Raw genomic sequence first — 21,901 nt, forward strand, 5'->3', positions numbered from 1 at the left:
GATGACGGGACATGATTAGAAATTGAATCAAATGTCTTTATTGGTCAGATGTTTTACAGGAAATTAATAACATACTTGGAATAACTCTTGACCCACACAGTTTCCTTTATCCTGGAGGTTTTCCTGTATGCTTTCTCTCAAAGAATCGCTAAGTCTTGATTTGAGTATCAATCATCAATAGGACCGATACCAAAAAATTGATTCACGTTTGACAATATCATTGACATGAACTTTCTTCTAACTGCTGCAGTTACTTAAAATTCTTCAGTTCTCAGAGACCATGAATATTTTTACAGCAGATATCTGAGCATCCTCCTGTTTAAATACTATGGATCAATTCCAATTAAGAATATTAAATTATTAACCATTGTTCACTTTCACTTCAGTGAGTTTACAAAATTTTTGAATTACAGTTTTTGCGGTTTTCTAAAACTCAAAGATTCAGGTTTATCTAAGGAGGAAATGTAAATTATCTGAGCATAACATTAGTTTGTTAAACGTTTTCAAAACTTGAGTTTGAGTTGGATTCACAATTAAAAGTCTATTGAAGGAAGATGTCTTGAAATCTTGAGGTTTTCCTGGTCACAAAAAAGAAGGTAAGGGAATAAAAAACAAACAGGAAGACATGGTCTTAATAAAACAGTAATTTATTTTTGACTGAAAACTAAAATTGTCTGAACAGCACATTACAAGGGCATCATTAAGATATTTTCTCCAAGGCTCAGTGATCACTTTCATACAGTACACTTGGCATGTACACGGCATCTCCTTCAAACGAAAGAAAAACAGAAAAAAATGCTCTAAAGAAGAGAAGAAACAAGCCTGTTTGCAAAGAAAAATGAAAAGAAAAAAAGAAATTAAAGAGTCCATCCTGTAGAAAGATGACTGATTGTACAATTACCAAGCGTTTTGGTTTGGTTCTAAGCCACAGAGAAAGAAACCGGATCGCCTGACAACAGCAGACGACGACGGCACAGGAGGCACAAAAGACGTGACACAGACAGGACATCCCATAATATGCTCATACACAATCGACTGGGTTCCAGCTTTAAAGTGTGAAATGTTTAATAGTTTCCATTTTTTTTCTGCAGATAATGTTGTCTAGTTGTTATTTCGTATTTGTAAGCCAAGTGTTGGTACACTACAATCGAAATCTGAATGCTGCATTCATTAAATACATTAAAATTTGCAATGTAACAAAACCTTTTCTCTGCATATGAAGTTCAACACAGCATTTACATGAAAACAAAAACAAAGATGGCTCCTTTTCTGACTGTTTTGTGCACAAGGCCCTTCCCTCCAACCGACACAAACACCTTTTCATTCTCATTTTATTCTCACTTCCTCCACCCTCTCAGCTCCATTGTTCCCTTTCTCTTTCATAAATCCTCTCACAATCATTCACAGACTGACAGAAAAATAAAGAGTGCTAGATAAAAACATGAGGTAAGAAAGTGGTTTGATTATAGATCATGCAGAACATGCAAAAATGCAGCGACAAAAAAAAAATACAGGGAAGGAGAGAGTAGAAAAAAGTATGAGTGTGCATTTAAAAATGGAAAAAAAAAGGACTTACACAGCTTTGCGTCTTTGGTTATAAAGTAGGTCGAACAATTTTCACAGCTTTTCATCCCCCAGACCAAACCCCCAAATTATTCTGTTTTTTTTCTGTTTTGACAAAGAAATTCTAATAAAGTGAATTAATAGTTTTCTTTATCGAAACATCCCATCACATCTTAACAACAGGTGTTCTCCTGTACAAACCCTCCTTGCTTTTAATACTTTACACTTTACAAAATATACATTCAACCTGGATTTCACCTAATGCAAGCTCGGCTTTAGTGTTAGCACTGTGTCATGAGAGGAAAGAATTTCTATTATGGAACTTATTGCCTACTTACTGAGATCTACTTGTTGCAAGAAGAAGAGACTACCAAATTTAATACCTGACAGATTCTAAAATACCAAAAGACCAAAGAGAAAGGGTTCTTTTTTGTTTTTTTTTTAATAAGTATCTCCATGACATTGTTCATTTACATTATGAAAATAGCAGCCCTGAAATAAATAATGCAAATACTAAAACTGAACTAATGAAAAAAGTATTATAATTCATGTCAAAGTACGGTGGCTCTGAGAAAACAACACAAGCATTTTGTTGCAGCATTTAACAAGCCAAGGCTCTCGACTCAAGCCGAGGCGCCCGCTGGCGTCCTCCTTCCTGACCTCCCCTCTTGGTTCTCTGGCCTCTCCCAGGCCAGATGGTGATGCTGGGTGGGGGATACCGGGGAGGACAGTCCCCGCTGGATGTTACAGAACCCTCATCGGGCACCTCACTGAGCTACACCTCCCTCTTGCACCCTTTGTTGCCCCAACAAATCGAGCTCTCTGTGCCCTTTGACCCCATCTCCAGCATGCAGTTTTATGGTGTGCACCGGCTCCCCTGCACCTCCTTCTCCTTCAGGGGACAGAATAAGACTTTTCAAGGGGTGGAAAATGTCTTAATAATGTGACGGCCCGCTGACGTGCACACACTGAAGCATGGCTCTTGGTGCCAAACAAAGATGTCGCTGATTTTTTCCTCGAATGGAGCGATACTGAACGCAGAGCCAAGCGAAGGGGACGGTAGCAGTTGTTGTCTTTACTAACAGGATCTTCCACTCCTGTCCGTGGGTGGCGTATGTGTTAGAGTGTGTGTATCAGGGGGAGGGGGATCACGCCGACGTAATGTTGGGCTGATGAGGGACACTCTGACTCCCCTCGTGGTGTGCCAGGGGGGTGTTGTTGTTGTTGTTGTTTGTGACGAGCGGGTGTTGCTGCTGATGCTGCAGCGGCGGCGATGTGCTGCTGCCCCCCTGGGCGAGCTGATTGGACAGCTGGCCGAGCTGCTCCGAGTTGGCCAGCGACTTCAGCACGGCGTTCTCACGCTCCAACACCGAGTTCCTCTCGTACAGCTCCTTGATGTGCTCCTTCAATACCTCCACCTCCTCGCGGACAGCGTACATCAGGTGGCTCTTCACCAGGTCCTGGCAGACAAGAAAAGGGAGACTAAAATTAGCACAAAATCATACAGAAATTCTGTGGAGTCAATTAATCTTTTCTTATTAGCCTAACATAATTATACAGGTTTTATTTATTCCTTTTGGACTGAACTACTGCTGCTCCAAAAGTGGCCCAAAGCTAACTTTTTTTAAATTCAAACCAATAGTTTACTTTTAAAGTGAAGGAAAAATTACCTAAATGACCTACATGCTACACACCGACATGAGACTGCTGTGGGGGTTTTTGCAACTGCATTTCCAAGAGGTTGCCTGACATTGAAATTGTGTGGGAAGTTCTCAGATAATACTGAATGTTTTGTTTGTCTTCTTGGGAGTTTTTCTTCTAAGAAAGGCCAACAGAAAGGTGGTTGCTCAGAACAAGAAATACAGAAGTTTTCACAAACAATAAGTGAATTTATTGCAGATTATTATATTAAATGTGGGTTTTATGTTCGTCATTTCTAGGAGCATTGGCAGTGTGACAACTCATCCTGAAACAAGTTATCTGACTGTACAGGCTTGCAGAAAATGTGGGTCGCCTGACTACATTCATTATAGCTTTTAAATGTGTGCAAATCTCACCATTGCCTGCTCAATCTTGTTATCAATGGCAACCACGCTGGCACCGGATGCACTGTGGAGAGAAAAAGCAAGAGTTTAGATACTGAGATTAGAGACTTAACTCATGTTTACCACGTGCTTTAAATTCATGTCAGCTCTTTGACATTCACTAAACTGCCAAATCTGGTCCATAATGGGCAAAACAGGATCTCTGGGGATTTCACTGCTAAACAAACTTCTGATGTGCAGATTAACGGTCATTTCCAGAGAATGAGATGAACAGATTTGAGATGGAATCCAAAACACACAGACCGAAAAATAAAAAAACATGTACTATTTTTAGTGCACTTGATGGGAAGTCTCACAGATGAACTACAGTTAGCCGCTGTTCACTGTTCCTGAAGAGGGATGTTGTAAACATGGTGGTGTTTTTAAACACACAGGTCAGACTGCGGTAATCACCATACCAGAGATTTATGTGAACTCAACCATCAGCTCCTGATCCAACAAGTCCATAAAAATGTCTCCAAATAGAAAAGAGGTCACATTTAAATACTGTTTCACAACTTGCACTTCACACCCACATTATAAAGACATCTGTGCATATTAACCCACAAATTCATCTAAACTGGACCATCAAATCCTTCATCACAGCAGGGCTGCGACTAAATGGCAATTTATGTTCAAGACTAATTGATTAGTCTGTAAAAAATACACAAAATGTTTAAAAAAATGCTCATCGCAATTTCCCAGGACCCAAAATGATGTCTTCAACCAGCTTCTTTTGTCCAATCAACTATACATGAAATGTTGACCATAAAACAAAACAAATAATAATAAAAACAGTCCACATTATGTTGTGTAAAACAATACTGGACTCAGGCCATATATATACTGATATGCACTGTTATAGCTGTGCTTGGCCAATATTGGCAAACTCATATGCCTGTCTGGCTCTGTGCCGCACACTTATCAAATGGATGTGTGCAAAAATCATAAATATTGATACGGTTTTACTTTGGAGGTACTGTTGTAGGCCCATGGTGACATGAGGCCACACAAACTTGTGTGAATTTCAATTAAGACAGCAACAATAGAGGCGTCTAACGTGACGTCTGCCTTCAGTAAACCAGGTGTCCCACTGGGGATGAAATGCAGCACAGACGGTATCATGTATGAATCAGAACATGATCACATCCATAACAGATGATGAAAAACATGATCCAACTGTTCTTGTCTAAGACGATTTTAAGCATTTAAATTAAGTAAAAAAAAAACACACATACACACCCACACAAATAAGCCTTTGCTTTGTCCAGCAGATTTCAGTAAAATATTTATGTGATTAGTCAACAGCAGGAGCCCTGATAACAATCACACTGTTTAAATAGCGACATTTCATCCAGTCGTATGAGCTGTTATCTATGTATGACTCCACGGTATTAAAAGCAGGTTACAGACGGTGAGTGTGGCTCCGCTCCTGCGGGCGCGGCTGTTGTCTCCGTCAGCGATCAATTCTCATTATCTGCAAAACCTTATTGTTCTCCTTTCTCCGTAAAAACACATTTTATCGCGTTCTGGAGACGTGTAAAGTACCCCCAACTGCTTCTATGCGCATCCATCCCACTTTACCATCAGAAATCCCTTCAGAGCATCGCAACATTTTGTCCTCCACCTCGCTTCCCCCCCTCCCAATAAAGAAAGAAAGGAAAACACCTCCCGCACTTTACACATAAAAACACCACCAACTTACTAAGCCCCGCTCACGATCCTCTACAAAATGATTGCCTGGCTTCAGGATTTGCTTCATGAAAAGACAAAAAAAGCAAAGGATTTAGATCCGTCTCGACAGATAACGCTGCTGCCTGTGTTGCACAATCACCGCCCTGTTGGTTGAGGATTGAGAGGAGAAAAAAAAAGGACCGTCGCAATTTCATGCCGCTAGAAGGTGCTCTGGCTTGAAACTGGGACCTGAGAGGGAACATAATGTGCAGAGAGCATCTAATCATGTTCGGAAACTCATTAGTGATATAAGTCCAGAGAGGAAAAACAAATCTATAGAGGAGATATACAACGGGTTAAAGTGGAAAAATCTTCCCCGGAACAACTTATTGTACATACACAAACGCTTGAGCGATGGAGGATTGTAGTAATTGTAATATAATTTCTGTTAAATGTATTTTTTTTTTTTTTAATAATATTATATACCTCTTGTGCGTAAATTTGACCCACCTGGGAAAACTGCAGGGAAAGTTTTCTTAAACCCATAAACTTAATTACGTTACTTCTCAAATACAAAAACGTTAAAGTGATAGAGGATTACAGAAAACTAAATCTGATATCATTTCTGTTAAATACATTCACGTGTTTGGAATAAAACAAATGAGGTTTCGTGCGTAAATTTGATTCAAACAGGAAAAATATTCTTAAAGGCACCAGCTCCACTAATTCCAACTAAACTTAAGAGAATGATAATTTTAAAAACTAGATATAAAAGTAAACATTACGCATCACCACTGCGTGAACATCATATGGAGCACCAGTGGTTGCTCCATCATGTGTATGTCTTGCGTGCTGGAGCTCACGTCCACCACGTTGAGGGCAGCTGCCCTGGGGGGCTGCACGTACACCAAAACACATACCAGGCACATGCCACAAGTTGAGAGAAAGAAAACATGTTGGAGTGCCACAAACGGAGAGATGAGAGTGGCCTGCATACCAAACAGCTGATGACAAAATACGCACAACATGTGGGGCACGCAGCGAGAGCAAATGGACAGAAAGCAGATTGGATTTCAACCATTTCCAAGATGCCATGAGTGACTAAAGTCCATATAAAGCAGTACAAGAAATTGGTATACAGACTTAAGTACTAATTCATTGGAACCTGCACATGGCACAAATGAAAGATATCTAAACCGACAATAAAACGCGCGATAGAGTCCGTATATTAAAGTCTATTACCTGGCACATCTCGCCCTGTAGGACATCAAACGACCCGAGTATGTCGGTGAGGTTCCCGGCGAGCAGGGCAGACTGTAGCTCATCTTGCAGCGCATGTTCCAAGTTCCTCTAAAGTTTTCTTTCCGAAGTTTCTCTGAAGTACAACTCCTCTGAGCGTTCAAACACAGACAGATGACTCTTGTTTGAGTCGGAGCTGAGTGTGGTTTAAAAGCGCTCCCGGTCACATGGTGAGAAAACAAAGGGGCGGGGTTAAGCCACTCACCCCTCCCTCCACTTCATCTACTCCCAGGAAGACTCTTCAAGAAAATTACATTAATTCACCGCCAAGAGTGACACACTCCAGAGGCACAGGACGACTTATTCAAAGGCTACACGTTAATTAAAAAGGAGACAGTGCTTTGTTTGTACTGACAAAGAGGTCTGGTTGTCCTTGTTCCTTTATGTTACAGTTGAGAAAGACACACACTTGAGCTGGCAGTTTTGGCAACCCAAACTGTTTTTCTAGCTTCATCTTTGCACCAGTTTATTTTTCAATCATGTTTCTCGACTGGCTGATCCTCCTACAAAGTTTCTACACCCTTTCAAAAAATTTCAAATTCAAGTAGTTTTCAAAGTGCATTTTCAAGCTTTTCCAGCACCTTATAGCTGCAGGAAATTACATATTTAGCCTATACTGTGGTGGGAAGTGACAAAGTACAAATACTGTATTTAAGTAGACTTTTCTGTACTTGAGTGTTTATTTTTCTGACAACACACAACAGATGCAACACATCTAAAATGATGTAACAAGACAAAAACAACTTCAAAATGAGTAAAATTAACAAATAAACCAGCAGCACAGCTAAAAAAAAGTGCTGTAACTCTTGATATGTATTGTTATAATTTATTTTTGTATACAAATTTTACTTTTAAAAAAAATATATATATAAATGTAAGCATATTTGTCTTTTTCTCTTTCTCATTCTTTCTCCTTTTCCCTGAATATTAGACACTGAGGGTGGGGAGAGAGGGGTGTTTATAAATGTTAATGAATATATGGCTCTATGTTCCTTCAACGCCAAAACCCAATAAATATAATGTTAAAAAAAATTATATATATGTAAAAGACAGAACAAGACTAAATAGACAAGAGAGGGGGACTCGACCACGGAGAAAAGGTGAAGCTCAGTTAGGTTTGTACAGAACAACCTGCAGAAATGTCCTACCTTTTGTACAGTAAAATGTAGTAGCAGTACATTTCAGGGCCTGTACTTTTGTAAACTGTTATTTGAGTAAAGAAGCTGAATCAGTACTTCTATGTTTACCAGTCTTTTGTTGCATGCGTATCTTGCCTTCTACTTCAATGAAAAATGTGTGTACTTTTGGCACTTCTGAATTTGTACATTTATGTTAAAATTGACTAGGCCCAATTTAATTTCTTCATCACATTAAATCAGATGTTATTGTACCATAAACAACCAAAATTACGTTTCGTGACTGAATTCTACAGAAGGGTGGATTGCAAATACAAATTAAAGGAAAGAACAACAAAGTCAGGTTTCAAAATGTGTTAGCTAAGTAGACTTGGCATCCTAGACAGTATGACTGAGCCAATATCTGACTTTTTCTTCATCTAAAAAAACACAAAAGCTATTTAGTTAGTTAGGCAGTTTCAAACAGTTTAGATAAAATCAAAGCAGTTTTCAAACCTTGAAAACATGATTTCCAGCACATGAACATGTATTAAGTTGCTTCAAACTTCAAACAGATTTCATGCGCCAGAGGAGTTCTTCAGTCACATTTCTCCATATGTTGATCCCTTTAATGTGATTATTCTACATTAAGACTGTTGAGGAAGAACAACTTCAAGTTGTTAAATTGTCAAATCCGCATAGATGACATCAAAAAGAAGTGTGACAGGCTGACTGAGCTTCAAAAACTGTACATCAGTAAAAAAAAAAAACTTAAAGGCAAATGAGAATACTCTGTTTTTATTGGTCTTGTTGACATTAAAGCTAGAGTTCAGATTGTTTGAAATGGGGTTGTATAAGGTTCTTATCAACAGTCAATATATTACCTACAGCAGATGCTGGTTGGTACAGCCCCCATTTGGACAAAGAGAGAGGAGTACGAGCATGGAAAGTAAGTAATGTACTGCGATGGACAGGGTCAGCAACAAAAGATATTTTAGCCACTTAAAAAAGGCGTACCTAAATAAAACAACAACAAAAGAAATGTCAGTTTAAATGTATGCTTTATTAAGAATATTTTCAACTCTTTATTTTGCTGTTGGAAAGCATTGTCTGATAGGAAACCACTGTTAAATAATCCTTTTTTAAGTGACTAAAATATCTTTTGCTTCTGACCCTATTCACACTGATTAGCGTCTGTGCTGGTACCGTGCTGCTCAAACGTCATCACCACGGCAGTTTTTCATACACCAAGAAATTTTAAAATCACATTTCTACATATGTCGACCTCTTTTACGTACTTATTCTTTATTTAGACTGTTGAGGAAAAACAACTTCAAGCTGTTTAAATGGTCAAATCTGTCTAAATGGCATTGAAAAGCCCCATGACATACTGATTAGCCTTCAAACACTGGACATCTGTGGTATGAGCTCAAACGCAAATGAGAATTCTTTAAGTTTTTCATTGGTCACATGGACGTTAAGATGATATCAGGGCGATGAAACACCACAGCTAGTCACACTGAATCCACTGGATGGATCCATGTGCTTTGCAAGTAATCACATTTGTAATGCAGCATTCCACATTTCTACAGTCTTCCCCTTCTCTTTCTTTTTCCTGGAGGCAATGCATAGAAGAGAACACGTGAGGCAAAACAAGACTTTAGAAAATAGCAGCTGATTTTCCTACACATTTGAATACATTGAAAGAGCGGTTCAGAGGCAATGTATGGCATGACACATCCACACGGATGTGATGACAGCGGGGCAAATGAGCTGCATTCCACAACGAGCGACTCACTCGGTCGTGAGATGTGAAGGCCGATAAACAATGCGAGGAGAGGACATTCCTCACTTTGAACTTAGCCTTTACACATCTGGGACAGGACAGAGAGAAGAATGTCCACAAGTTTGACTGGAATGTGTGTTTATGAACAACAAAAAGACAATGCAGGTAGGATCAAACTAGCTTGAGAAGTGACAAGGAGACCTGTCATGAAATATCTGTCCTGACAAACTCATTTGTTGTCATTCAGTGTCCAAGGAAAACAAAGCAAACTGTACATTTTATTCAAGGAGGAGGACATGTGGTGGTTTATATAAGGACCACTCGCTGCGTTAACCTCAACATGGGCCCTCCCTGCAGACTGTAGCAGCGCACACATGCACTCACCCCCACCTCAAAACAAAGTCTGCAGGACCACAAGGCAGCACATTCCAACTCTGGACACCTCCGGCCCCGAGGCCAGCCAGCGCCTCTAAACCCAGACATCTGTGTCAGAGCCACCATCACGCTGTGACAACTCACAGTCAAGTTCTAGCTGTCAAAACAGTCAAGATTCAGGTTTGATATCAATGCAAGTTTACCACTGTCGTGACCTCCTCACACGCGTGCAAGCAGCTCAGGAGAATTAAAAGGTCTGTCTCATTTTAAAATCTTAAAATCTTGAGCTTAAAATCAACGCCTTTAATGTAAATATCACCATGTCTGAGTGTATGTCTGGCTCTGCATCATAGGAGACACGTGCAGGAGCAAAGTGTGGTCTCTTCCATCTCTCTGGGTTTATCACATGATGTTTCATAGCATCAGAATCAAATGTGTGCTCCATTAAGGGCACAGATGCACCGGCACACGTCCCCGTCTCAAAGCATACAAACACTCACCATGGGGGGAGGCAGCTGAATAAATTAGACCTCGGCCTTTCAGTGATAACCCCCCCACTCCACCCTCCTATTTCACAACAATAGCTGGAGGGTGGGGGCTGTATCAACAGAGGATTGCGTTCACCAACGACTCACTGTCGCTCTCTTTCAGATGCATATAGCCCGGCTTTAGACCAGCACATGTCGTTTTGTTTCTTAAAGATGCAGCTCAGCTGCTCCACCAGATGAGGTCAGCAGAGGCTCCAATTAGTTGTGACAAAACTTCAGTGAAAATGCACAGTGCAGCTTCAGGCAAGAGCAGATTAGTCATGTCTAAATGATCACAATGAATTCACTGTCACGGTTGAAATCGACTGGAAGCTTCCATTTTACGAGCTGGCTACAAAATGAGTGTGCTGTTTCAAAACGTTAGCTCTCATTATTTCTGTTAATGAGACAAAATCACTCAACAAACCCTTGTGTTCATTATTACCATTTGTAATTGTGATCAAGCGATTGAAACCTTTGATACCATTACTAGTAGTGTCATCCAAATGCTGTAAATGGACGTGGAAATGTAACATGTTCAGAGAACTGACAGCAGACTCTCAATCTGACTTACTGACTTACAAGAAAACAAGTTAAATGTCTCTCTCAAATGACTCTGCAACCAAACTAATGATCACCCTGCATGAAAACAAAGAAACCAGTATTTTTGCAAAAGGGAGTTCCCTACAGAGACCTGTGAGCGCCTCATGTTTATGTTTACCCATCTAGCTAGATAAATTAGATCATGGCAGCACTCACATTCAGATTTTTATACAACCTTTCACTGTGGAAAAAAATCCTTAAGAAAACAAACATAGATGTCAGAGGAATGATTAGTGGAGATTAACGTATTCTTTATTTTAGAAATATGCCTCTGTCAAGTACTACGAAAGTATATACTACTTATCTTTATCATGTCATTAAACAATTGTGAAAAGTGTCCATTATCATTTCCACATGCGCTAGTGACTTATTCAAATTGCACCTTTTAAGCAGCCAACAGTTAAAAATTTAGGGTGACAAATAAAAGCATCAAATCCTCACACGGGAGGAGATGTAACAAGCAAATGTTTGGCAAATGTTACTTCAACAAAAATCAATTATTAAAACAGTTGCAGATAAATGTTCTGTCAATTAATCACCTAAATATCTATCAAACTTGAGATTGGAAAATCACATGACAACTGGGTGAACTGAGGAAGACTATGTGGTATGATCAAAAGTAGCAATGCACAATATGTTTTTTTTTCCCCAGCCGATACCAATATTTACATACTTTTCATGGCTGACACTGATAAAATAACCCATAATTTAACATTTTTGTATTTTAAAAGGGTTCATATAAGCTACAGTAGTACTGTCACAATACCAAAATTTTGAGTTGGCTACCAATACAGAGTTTAGCATCACAACACTTCATGACAAAACAACACCTGAAACTGATACCAGTTTGATACTCAATACCTAACGTATCAGAAGCAGAATATCCAGAAGGGACATAAACCCTGGTCAGAGGCTGAACTGAACACAATCACAACCCTGTGTGCTTCACACTCTGTGAGACCCACAACAAGTAAATTCTACAAAATCTACTGGTAAATTTTGGTAAACTATAACACTAACATGTAGTTTATGCAAACCTGAGGGTAAGAAAGGCTAAGATGTAATGATCAAAGATGGATGATTTTTTTTTCTGGTAAAGTACATAAAAAAAAACCTATAAAAATATATAAAATTTATAATTCAAATTAAATACTTTGACATAATTTGTCAAATAGGGTATTATTATGGCCATTATCTCTCAGCTATAATTTTCTTATCAGAACAATAAATGATATTAATTGGCCAATAAATTATTGGCCCCAATATTTATAATGTATCCCTAATCAATAAACACAAACTGTTGCTCAATGGAGCTTGTTGTGAGACTGTTTTGTCAATTTGTATTCTCCCACTCTTAGAAACAAATCTAATTTCGTCGTACCACGAGAGGGTTTTTTTGGTTGTTTCTTTTTTCCACTTGTGCAACAGGTGTGAGTAAGACGATAATTTGCATAGTGAGACGTACAAAAATAAGAACCTACATGCCATCAATACACTTCTGTCAAACAAATAACCTGAAACCTGAGAATTACAAGCCACATCACGAGGCATATTTATTGATGCGCACATCAAATTCTCCCTAAATTTGCATATTGAACTAAAATAGCCACAAAACAAAGAATTTCAACTATCTGCTTAAGTCCTAATAGCACTGTTAAGCCTCAAACAATGGCAACAATTGCAGGATGCTGGAAGTATGTTAATATGTGCCTCTGTGAACATGGTGGATTTTTCGGATGCTTTATTGTTGGGACGTGTCGTCTACATAAAGGGTGGTCCATACTCACACAATGGAGACTAAACAAAATGAGACAGACCTCAGAGACTTCTTGTCTGGAGATGGAAGTCTTATTTTTCCAGCACTAAATCAGAGTCATGAGTAGGTGTGTCTGCTGCCACCAAGCTTCCTCGTAAACAGACCGAGGGAACTGTCCCCCTTGCCTGTTACATAAACCGCAGACTTGTGCACAAACATCTCAGCCTGCATAAGCCCTTATGTGACGTACTCAAAGCCTCCCTGAAGACATGGTCACCTCCAGCAGACGGCTTCATGGATGAACCGGACGACAGGGAGCATGAGAAGGAATCAAGACCCTCAGGGGCTTAATAGAAGCGATGATAAAATCTGAATTCTTGACATAGCGGATCATCGTCATTAATTTAAATGAGTTATTTAAGTTTTGTTATTTTAGACTCTAAAATAACTGCCAGCAGGGATGTTTGCTTATGGTTGCTGAGCTACTCCTACAGCTCTTGAAGAAATGATAAAGAGCCACAGTGTAATGTGACCATCAAACTCCATATGCAAACAGTGGGGGATACAGGGTAGGGGTCCCCAAGCCATAAATAATGACTGCCAAAACAGCATTCAACTAAAACCAGATCTTCTGCACGTAACATGTGCCTCAATATCATATTTCATTACTTCACTACTGATTTGGGCCTGTGCCACTCTTTTGGCTCGATGTGTGTACTAAGACCCCACTGGAATGTGTTAAAAGTAATAGTGTTACTCCAGAGGCTTTAATGGGAAAATCCTGGCACCCTGCCGTTAACGAGCCTCTGTATTCAGCAGAGCATTTATCACGGGATCAAGGACTTAGCCTCATTTGGGCTTCCTCTCTGTAGTGGAGGGTTTGGGTCAGACTAATGTCATTAGGCGCTATGCTGCAAAAACACAGGGCCTGATACGCATATCAGCCACTGTCTTTCTCTCTGGCTTCTGTCTGGCTTTTGCAAAGCTTCGATCATGACTTGACATTAAACCCCAGAGATAAAGGTATCTTGAAGGAACAGTTCAGATTATTTGACAGGGGCTTGATCCAGGATCTCCTTTTAAAGATCAACAAAAAAAGGGGTTTGTGGCCAGAAGTGCGTCTGTTTCACATTTAAATTGAGTTATAGATGAAATGCATACCCCGCCCAACGATTCAGGTGCCTATTTGTGCAGCAATTAACCCTGCTGGTCCACGTTTGACGGCTAACCATAGATGGCTGTATTAATATATCTGAATGCCTTTAACTGTGAAAACTGAATGAGTGTGAAGCAAGACGATGCCGAAAAATAGGCATGTGTGCTCAGCAAACCTTTCCTGGATAAATGGAGGTCAAATGTCAGTAAAGTTTCCAAAGATAAAGTTGACGGGACGAAAATGTTGCCCTCATACAGTGCTGTCTTTGAGACAGGAGGTCTGTTACGTAAGCGGTGAAAATCTCTGATGGTTATGATCGCCATCCATCAATTCCTCCCTGCATTTAAAAAGGCACTTGTTAAGCTCGAGATCAGAGCTCTGCACAATGTCAAGTCACGTCATGTCCATCAATGCTCTGCAAGTAGTGATTTCGCTGGAGGGGGGGACCTCCTGTACAACCGCTGAGTAATCCGTTCAAAATTATGTACTTACTGTTACATGTGATACTAAGAAAGACCTTGAAACTGAATTGGGCCAAGCCCTCTGAGAATATGTCCTAGAGCCTGTGAGCAATTACAGTGTGTTTGTGAGTTTTTTATTTGTATGGTAAGAAGGTGATTCCAATTGAGTCTATGCCAAGAAAAAATGCTTGAATAAACCAGTGCTGAATAAACCACTGATACATCCTAAAAATAAAAGAACGAAAATTATCAACTGAGCCAATAAAGGAGTGGCAGACTGGAGCCGCTCTTTCCTGTCACTACACAAGAGTCTGCAGAAAACTGCAGCTTTCTCACATTCAACCTTCCTCCTCCTCTTCATCCTCATCCCAATAATGAAATGTTTGTTTCTGTGTCATAAACAGCAGCCGCATACCTGGTCTGGATCAAATAACTCCCACTGGCCGAGCGTTGGGCTACTGATCAGGTGCGTTCGCTCGGAATATAAATCTGCCTTTTCTTTATTGTCCGTAATCATAAAGTTGATCATTGTGGACTGAGAGCAGTAAAAGGGCTGCTGCCGCCTTACTTGGGACCAATCACAGCCTCACAATGATTCCATTCAGCAGACCAACAAATTGCTTTCCTGGAATGTTTACAAATGCAGAGTGTAACTTGTAATTTAGTTCAGCTAAAATAAATTCAACTCTCGCTTGTTGCCGTTTAAAGACGAGCTGTTAACAAGAGGAGATTCATGCCGAGCTGAATGGGATCAAATTAGGGTCAACCTGATTTTGAGTTTATGAAACGATGTTTAGAGATCATTTCAAAACCTGTGTTTGTAAATCAGCCTTTGTAAAGCTATGGGGAAAAAAACATAAACAGGAAATTGAAAACAATTGTAGTTGTGGTAGGGCTGGGCAATATATCGATATTATTTCAATATCATGATTTTTTGTTACATCATGATATGGCATTAAGAGTTGTCTTTTCCTGGTTTTAAAGGCTGCAATACAGTAAAGTCATGTAATTTTCTGAACTTACCAGACTGTTCTAGCTGTTCTATTACTTGCCTTTACCCACTCAGTGATTATATTGACATTACTGATGATTATTTATCAAAAAATCATTATTTAGGTATTTGGGGAAACACATCCAGATATTTGCTTTTGTCCATATATTCCAGCCCTCAGTTGTAATAGAATCCGAAAACATCAGCTAGCATGAATGCACTTTATAGATATGGCCTGAACAATAAACCTCAGAATACCTTAGATAACAATACAGTTACCTATGGAAAAAGACATGTTCAAACTGCAGAAACTCACTTGCTAGGCAACACTGTGTGACTATGATTAGCATACATTTAGTGCATTCACCAGGGCACTATGGCTGATCTATTTCATCTAGAGACAACAAGCAGATTATTTTTGTCGCCCTGTCGACCTGTAGATTGGGTGATAAGTAGGTAGAATATTGACCAAGTTGACCAAGATTTTCTTTGTTGACTACAGCCCTACATTTTATATAAGCAGAAGTTTTGACCCTTCTTTTACCAAAATCAGGGCCAAATTTTAATGAATATACTTTCTTAAAGTTGACTTGTATGTTCAAAAACTTCACTGTTCATTCAATGTTTGGTACAAATTCTATTTACATCTTCTAATTGTTTTTCTACAACAACAACTCTTTGCTCCTCATTTACAAACATGAAGTCAGTGTTGTCACAGGTTTACAAAGGGTGATATACAACCCCTAGTTTTGAAATTCAGTCTGACCAATACTCCACAAGCTCTAAATCTTTTTGAATCAGATTTGAGCCCACAGAGCTGCAGCAGATGTGCCATTGTAAAGAGGCAAGCATGTTTTGGTGCCTACAACGTAGGAGAAACTTGCGCAAAACACCACAGCTGGTTATGGAAAAACTAATGTGGAGGAACGCTGCCCAGCTGAGGTTTCACATATTTCACAAAGCAATCACTTTCAGGAATGCTCCTTTATGCCCTCAAACTGTTTGCGCGCAATCCCTCCTTCACTTGCAACAAGTCCGACCTTGCAGGAGAGCAGGCTCAGGACAAAAGGAGGTGAAATTAGGCGACTCCCTCAGGTTTACCTGCGGTTAGTTGAAAGTTTTGAATAAAGCTGCGCTGTTAGTCACAGAGCCCACAGGCAAACATAAGCTGGAAGGGGAACAAACAAAAGTGCTGAATCTTTTGCCAGCCGCGATGCTGCACACTTGCTCAACTGCTACCGTTTCTTTATTTTAACATCCGTATCTCATCAGGACCGACTCACTTTGAAGAATAAAGCCATGTGGCCGTTGGCACATCTCATGCTCGCTGCAGTGCAATACACACACAGACAATCTCTGGATTCAGGACACAGTTACATCTCTTTTAGTCCTCTAACCGTCTTTGTTGATTTGCCAACAGCTGTAACAAATCATGGGAGTGTCGATAAACTACGATATTCACATGCTATTCATCATGCAGTGATCTGAGTGATTTTAATCATTAATGTGACAAATAACAACTGAAGAGGAAAAACATGAACTGTACTGCTAGCTGCAATATAAACTACAACTAAATTAGCATCAGTTCCCTTAGAGCATCGCTTTTGAAAATGACTTCAAACGCTGCCAAGTATAAAATTTGATTTGGAAAGATCAAGCTGAGTTTATTGTCTAACTAGAATGCACATCACACACTGTGCTGCTGTGCTCAAATTTGGCTTACTCAGAAAAAGTCCAAATTAAAATTGCTCTGAATTTCCTGCTAATATGCTGGGACTCCCCACAAAGAACTGCTGCTTCCTTGTAACCAAACTGGGACTTGCTGCCTTGGAGGTCTTTGATTAGATGCTATCACAGGATTTCATGACTTGACAAGCCAATCACATGTTTGACATGAAGTACTTGAATGAAAAATGTGCTGTCACCTTAGCTCCAAAGTTTGTTTGCCGCTGTTTGTTGGCAGCCAATTAAATATCCATGGCAGGGAGTCAAGACCGCAAACAGCTTCCATGAGAGAGAGCACATGGGAACGAAAAATGGTCATGACTAATGCAAACCACTCAAACCATGGACATATTTACTCCCAAGTGAAAACCAACTGCAATTCATTTTTATATAGTACTGACGGTAATCGACAGGTACTCGCATGTTTTAAAATAATTAACAATCCATTGATAATGCAGCCTAACCTCTGTGAGAACAAAAAAGTTGTAATTAAGTAATTCCTTTACTCCACAACTACAAACCATCTGCTCTGAATCATAATCAAACCCGAAAAAGCAAACATGTAGTCCAAATATCAGTGCACTTTATTTTGATAGAAAATGTCATTTCAGTTATTCGAAAAACTATGGGTAGCAGGGTTTATACCCCAGATTTATTTATTTACGTTTGTTTTTTTGAATGACCATTAATATTTCAGAATTTCGACCATACAGACCAACTACAGACATATCTTTTAAATAGCCACATAACAACAGAGGTCTAGTGCTGTTTCTTTAAGTACTGGAGCACACTTATTAGGCCAACATGCATTCACGCGCATACTTAAATTGTGGCTCATTTCAGATCATGTTACGACTGTTCCTACAGTGGCAATTTTCCATACTTTGCTCAACTATAACTAATCTTACAATCAAATTTAAGCTGACTTCAAAAAATAGGTTCATCATGCCGAGAAAAGTACATGTCAGTCACTTAGTCCATATAAGCGTGTGCTCGCTCTCTCTGTTGTGAATGCATCACACGTCTCACATCAATTAAGTCTCAATATGACAACTTTAACCATTTCGTTTGTATTCCTTGGCTCTCTTGTTTAAAATGTGACGCGCCCAGGCAACATTTACAGTACGCAAAACACTTGTAAAAAACAAGCGAAAAAAGATGCCCATAGGGCTACAACTAACTAATTATATTTATTCTCAATTAATTTGTTGATCATTTTCTTAATCAACTAGTTGTTTGGCGTATAGAATTTCAGAAAATTGTGAAAACTTTTCATCACTAATTTCCATAGCTAGAAAAGACGTCCTGAAATGTCTTTTTTCGTCCACACACCAAAGATATTCAGTATTACATCAAAGAGGACTAAAGACTATTTATATTTCAGATATTTTATACGGCCTATTTGGCATATTTCCCTCTAGACATTTTGGCTGATGATATTTTCCTTCGCTGTACAACTACATGTGATACCAGCTAACATAAACCCCGGTGGGTAGTATAGCTGTATAGCTGCATAAAAAGTACTTATACGTAGAGAAAATGTTAAGTAAATTTTGTTACATGTACAAATCCTTTTTTGTCAAATTTCAAACTTAACAGAACCCAGAAGTGACGACCTGATTCCGTCCATCAGATCTGTTCATGATTGGCCAACTAAGTCTATAAAAATACTGTAGTTCCATGAAGTCATGTTCAGCCAACATAATTCAATTTAGAGTTATAAAAAACAAATACAAGAAGAAAATCTTTACATTAAAGAAGCTGTAACCAGCAAACTTCTTGCACTGTCTCTTGAAAAGTGTCACAACTGTAGCGGATTAGTTTACTGTTAATTGACTTATCTATTAAAAGTTTCTGCACATTTTCTTTTTGTTTTTCTTGCCAGCAGTTTCTTACTGTGGTGAGGAATTCATGAAGAATGAATACAGTGAAACAGTTGGCTTTAAATAGCCATGTTAGGTTGATTGATTTAGCTGATAGTGTTTCACACAAGAAGTACCCACACTCAAGATAGAGCTAGAGCTGCACTAGTAACTAACCTGTTATTCATTTCTTTGGCTTTAGGATGATTTCTTAAAAGATAAGAATTCATTCCAAAATACCATTCCCTGAATCAAAGAATCCAGGTCAGTTATCAACAGCTTCTCATCTGAGCATACAAAACAAACTTTAGAGAATACTATGTTGTATAACTCAAGCTCTGTCATGCTATCGAAGTGTGATCTGCTATTTGCAGTGCTAAAACCCCCTGGCACTGTGCAGCACACACTGTGGAGGCAGAAGAGAAACCTGAGCACCGGATCCTCGTGACTGGTAGAACGTAGACACTCAAAGTGAAGTGTCACAGAAAGTGTCACAAAATGCACCCTGCCATGCTTTCCCCCATGCATAACACACTCGCAGCTGCTGAGATGTCCAGCTTGACAAGTCATTTAATTCAGTAGCTGGTCTCAAAAAGGGTTTTTTTTGTGTGTGTGTGTTTGTTTGTTTGTTTGTTTGTTTGTTTTTTTGATCAAAACAGGAGGAAACATCTGCCAGCAGTGTGAAATAAGGATTCATTCATGCAGGTTTTTGAACATAACAATGAAGTTACTGATAGCAGATTTTTTTTTGCCCACACCTACGATCTTCATGTGATAATTTCTCAGTACATTGTTTTTTCCTCTAGCCTTTTTCCCTAGCTAGGAACAAAAGAAATGTGCATGACACAACATTTAAAATACAACGAGACACTTATTTACTTGCTATTTAAAACATTTTTAATAACTAAATCTCTCCACTTAAACAAAATCTATAGATTTTTTAAATTTAGGTGCTCTTTAACCTAGGCCTATTAAACAGAACAACTAATGCAGAAAAATATAATTTTCTTTTTTGAAACAAACATAAAAATGTAGCTTTGTGCAGAGTGCAACAATGCAAAGTGAATGATGGGATCATTTGCTTATCCAAAACAAATTAAGACATCTCTGGAAACTGATGACATTGTCCCCCTCTGTTGATGTTTTCAGAAAAATTACAATTCAAGCTACATGACTAGTCAAAATGGGCATTTTCTCGCAAGGTGCGCAGGGCTAAAGGGGTGCAGCGTCTGGTTTAGTCAGCCAGGCCAGGCCACACACATCACATGTAAACACACCCGAGCTCATACCTATCGTTGACAGGCTTTGACCCTCGTAATCTGCTAGGCCGGAAAGCCTGGTAGAAAGCAGTGGACGGGTTCCTGCATTTTAATGGGGGAGGAAACAGAGACAGGAGAAACATGAGTAAAGGAAGGGAAACATGTACGCTGGGAGGGAGAGAGATGTGAATGAGAGTAGAGAGAGATCCTGAACCACACTGAGAGGTCAAGAGGAAGTGATGACACAATCCAGATTGCCCTGCTCGTTTCAGAAATGACATGATGAAGGAAGTGAATCATGGGCATTTCAGTAGTCCTAAAATGTCATCATGTAGCATCTCTGACTAGTTGCATTATGTGCAATCACTTTTATATCCACCCTCCTTCAATTTCCTTCTTAATCTCGAATAATAACCTCGAGATAAATATTTCAGTGCTAAACACCTGTTTTCCTTAACAGCTCTGCTGTAAAATGTGACAATATCATCTGTACAACACGTCCATTGTTTACAAGATTATTTCTGTCATACTAAAGTAAAAAAGTTTTAGGCCAGAGGTGCTCCTCTTCCTCAGCCAAGGACTGCTAATTAATTAATGGTGACTGGCAAGAGGAATAAATAAAAAATAAATAAGTTTTGATCATCTAAACAAATGAATCTGAAACAGTTTCACTGAACCCCTGGCAGAGTGCCGCGGACTCCTATTGGAGACACATTATTGAAAAAAAAGTCAACAAGCAAACAGCCAGGTGTCTTAAGGCCATTAATTCTTCAACCAGAAACCCCAAATGCTAAAATATAGGTAAAAGTATTTTTTTTATTAGTTTATCAAGTTTATTATCATTTTGAATCACCATCAGGCCATTTTCTCTCCTTATTGTAGATTAATGTTTAGTTACACAATGGAGAAAAGGCCATTCCAATGTTTTTTGCTTTGTTCTTTTTAGAATAATTTTTCACTATATAACATTAAAACACATTTGAAATTATGGGTTTCTGTGTGATGTTGTTCATCTTCTGTAAACAGTGTCATCACTGCCAGTCTCATGGTCTGGACAGGAAGTTAACAACTAATGTTCATGAATTTACTACAACTCTCCAACTACTTGGCCAGAATAGAAAGTGAACTTCCAACATGAGTGCTTTTCTTGGCACAGCAGCTGAAGGGAGATAAAATTACGAATGTCATCAAATATTTATTAGCATTCAGGTAATTGCTGGCAAAGGATGTTCATGATATATCAAGTTCATTATATAACCTGGCGACAAATCTCAGTCCTGAATGTCTGAATTTGAAAACAGTCCAAGAAGCTCTGACAATAAAAATACCGACAGATTTGTTTTCAAGTGGAAATCTAGCAGGAAATTTTTAAGATATTGTCTATTGTCTTGGTTACTGGCAGACTATAAGGGTTACACTTTAGCTGGCATTTGAACTCCTTTCAGCACTTTTATTTTACAGACTTTGCTCAGCAATGTTATTTTAACTTCAACTGCATCAACCAAAAATATTTCAGCACGTTTCTTAAAATAATGTGGTCTTTTCTCATTTAATTCTATTGTTTTTTATTTGTTTTTATCTTCATTTTACTAATTACTTGTGTAATTTGTCTGTATTTGTGGTATTTTTGGGTTAGGTTAGGGTTATATAATTAATCTAAATATT

At 38.9% G+C, this 21,901-nt stretch overlaps 1 protein-coding gene across 2 annotated transcripts in view; it reads right to left on the bottom strand.

The window, feature by feature from the left end:
• Nucleotides 1-629: 629 nt before the first annotated feature.
• Nucleotides 630-21,901, bottom strand: part of tsc22d2 (TSC22 domain family 2) — a 46,683-nt gene continuing 25,411 nt past the window's right edge. Inside the window, exons 2-4 of one of the 2 annotated variants that reach the window (XM_084723277.1) lie at nt 20,267-20,338; nt 3,621-3,672; nt 630-3,023 (exon numbers count right to left, since the gene is read on the bottom strand). In XM_084723277.1, coding sequence (XP_084579403.1) covers nt 2,712-3,023; nt 3,621-3,672; nt 20,267-20,338 — 436 coding nt within the window. In that variant the 3' untranslated portion in view covers nt 630-2,711. The remainder of the gene's footprint in view (nt 3,024-3,620; nt 3,673-20,266; nt 20,339-21,901) is intronic. The other variant, XM_084723278.1, reaches the window with a different exon arrangement.

This window comes from Lutjanus erythropterus, chromosome 7 (assembly GCF_056507025.1).
Source record: "Lutjanus erythropterus isolate fLutEry1 chromosome 7, fLutEry1.hap2, whole genome shotgun sequence".
Lineage (NCBI taxonomy): Eukaryota > Metazoa > Chordata > Actinopteri > Lutjaniformes > Lutjanidae > Lutjanus > Lutjanus erythropterus.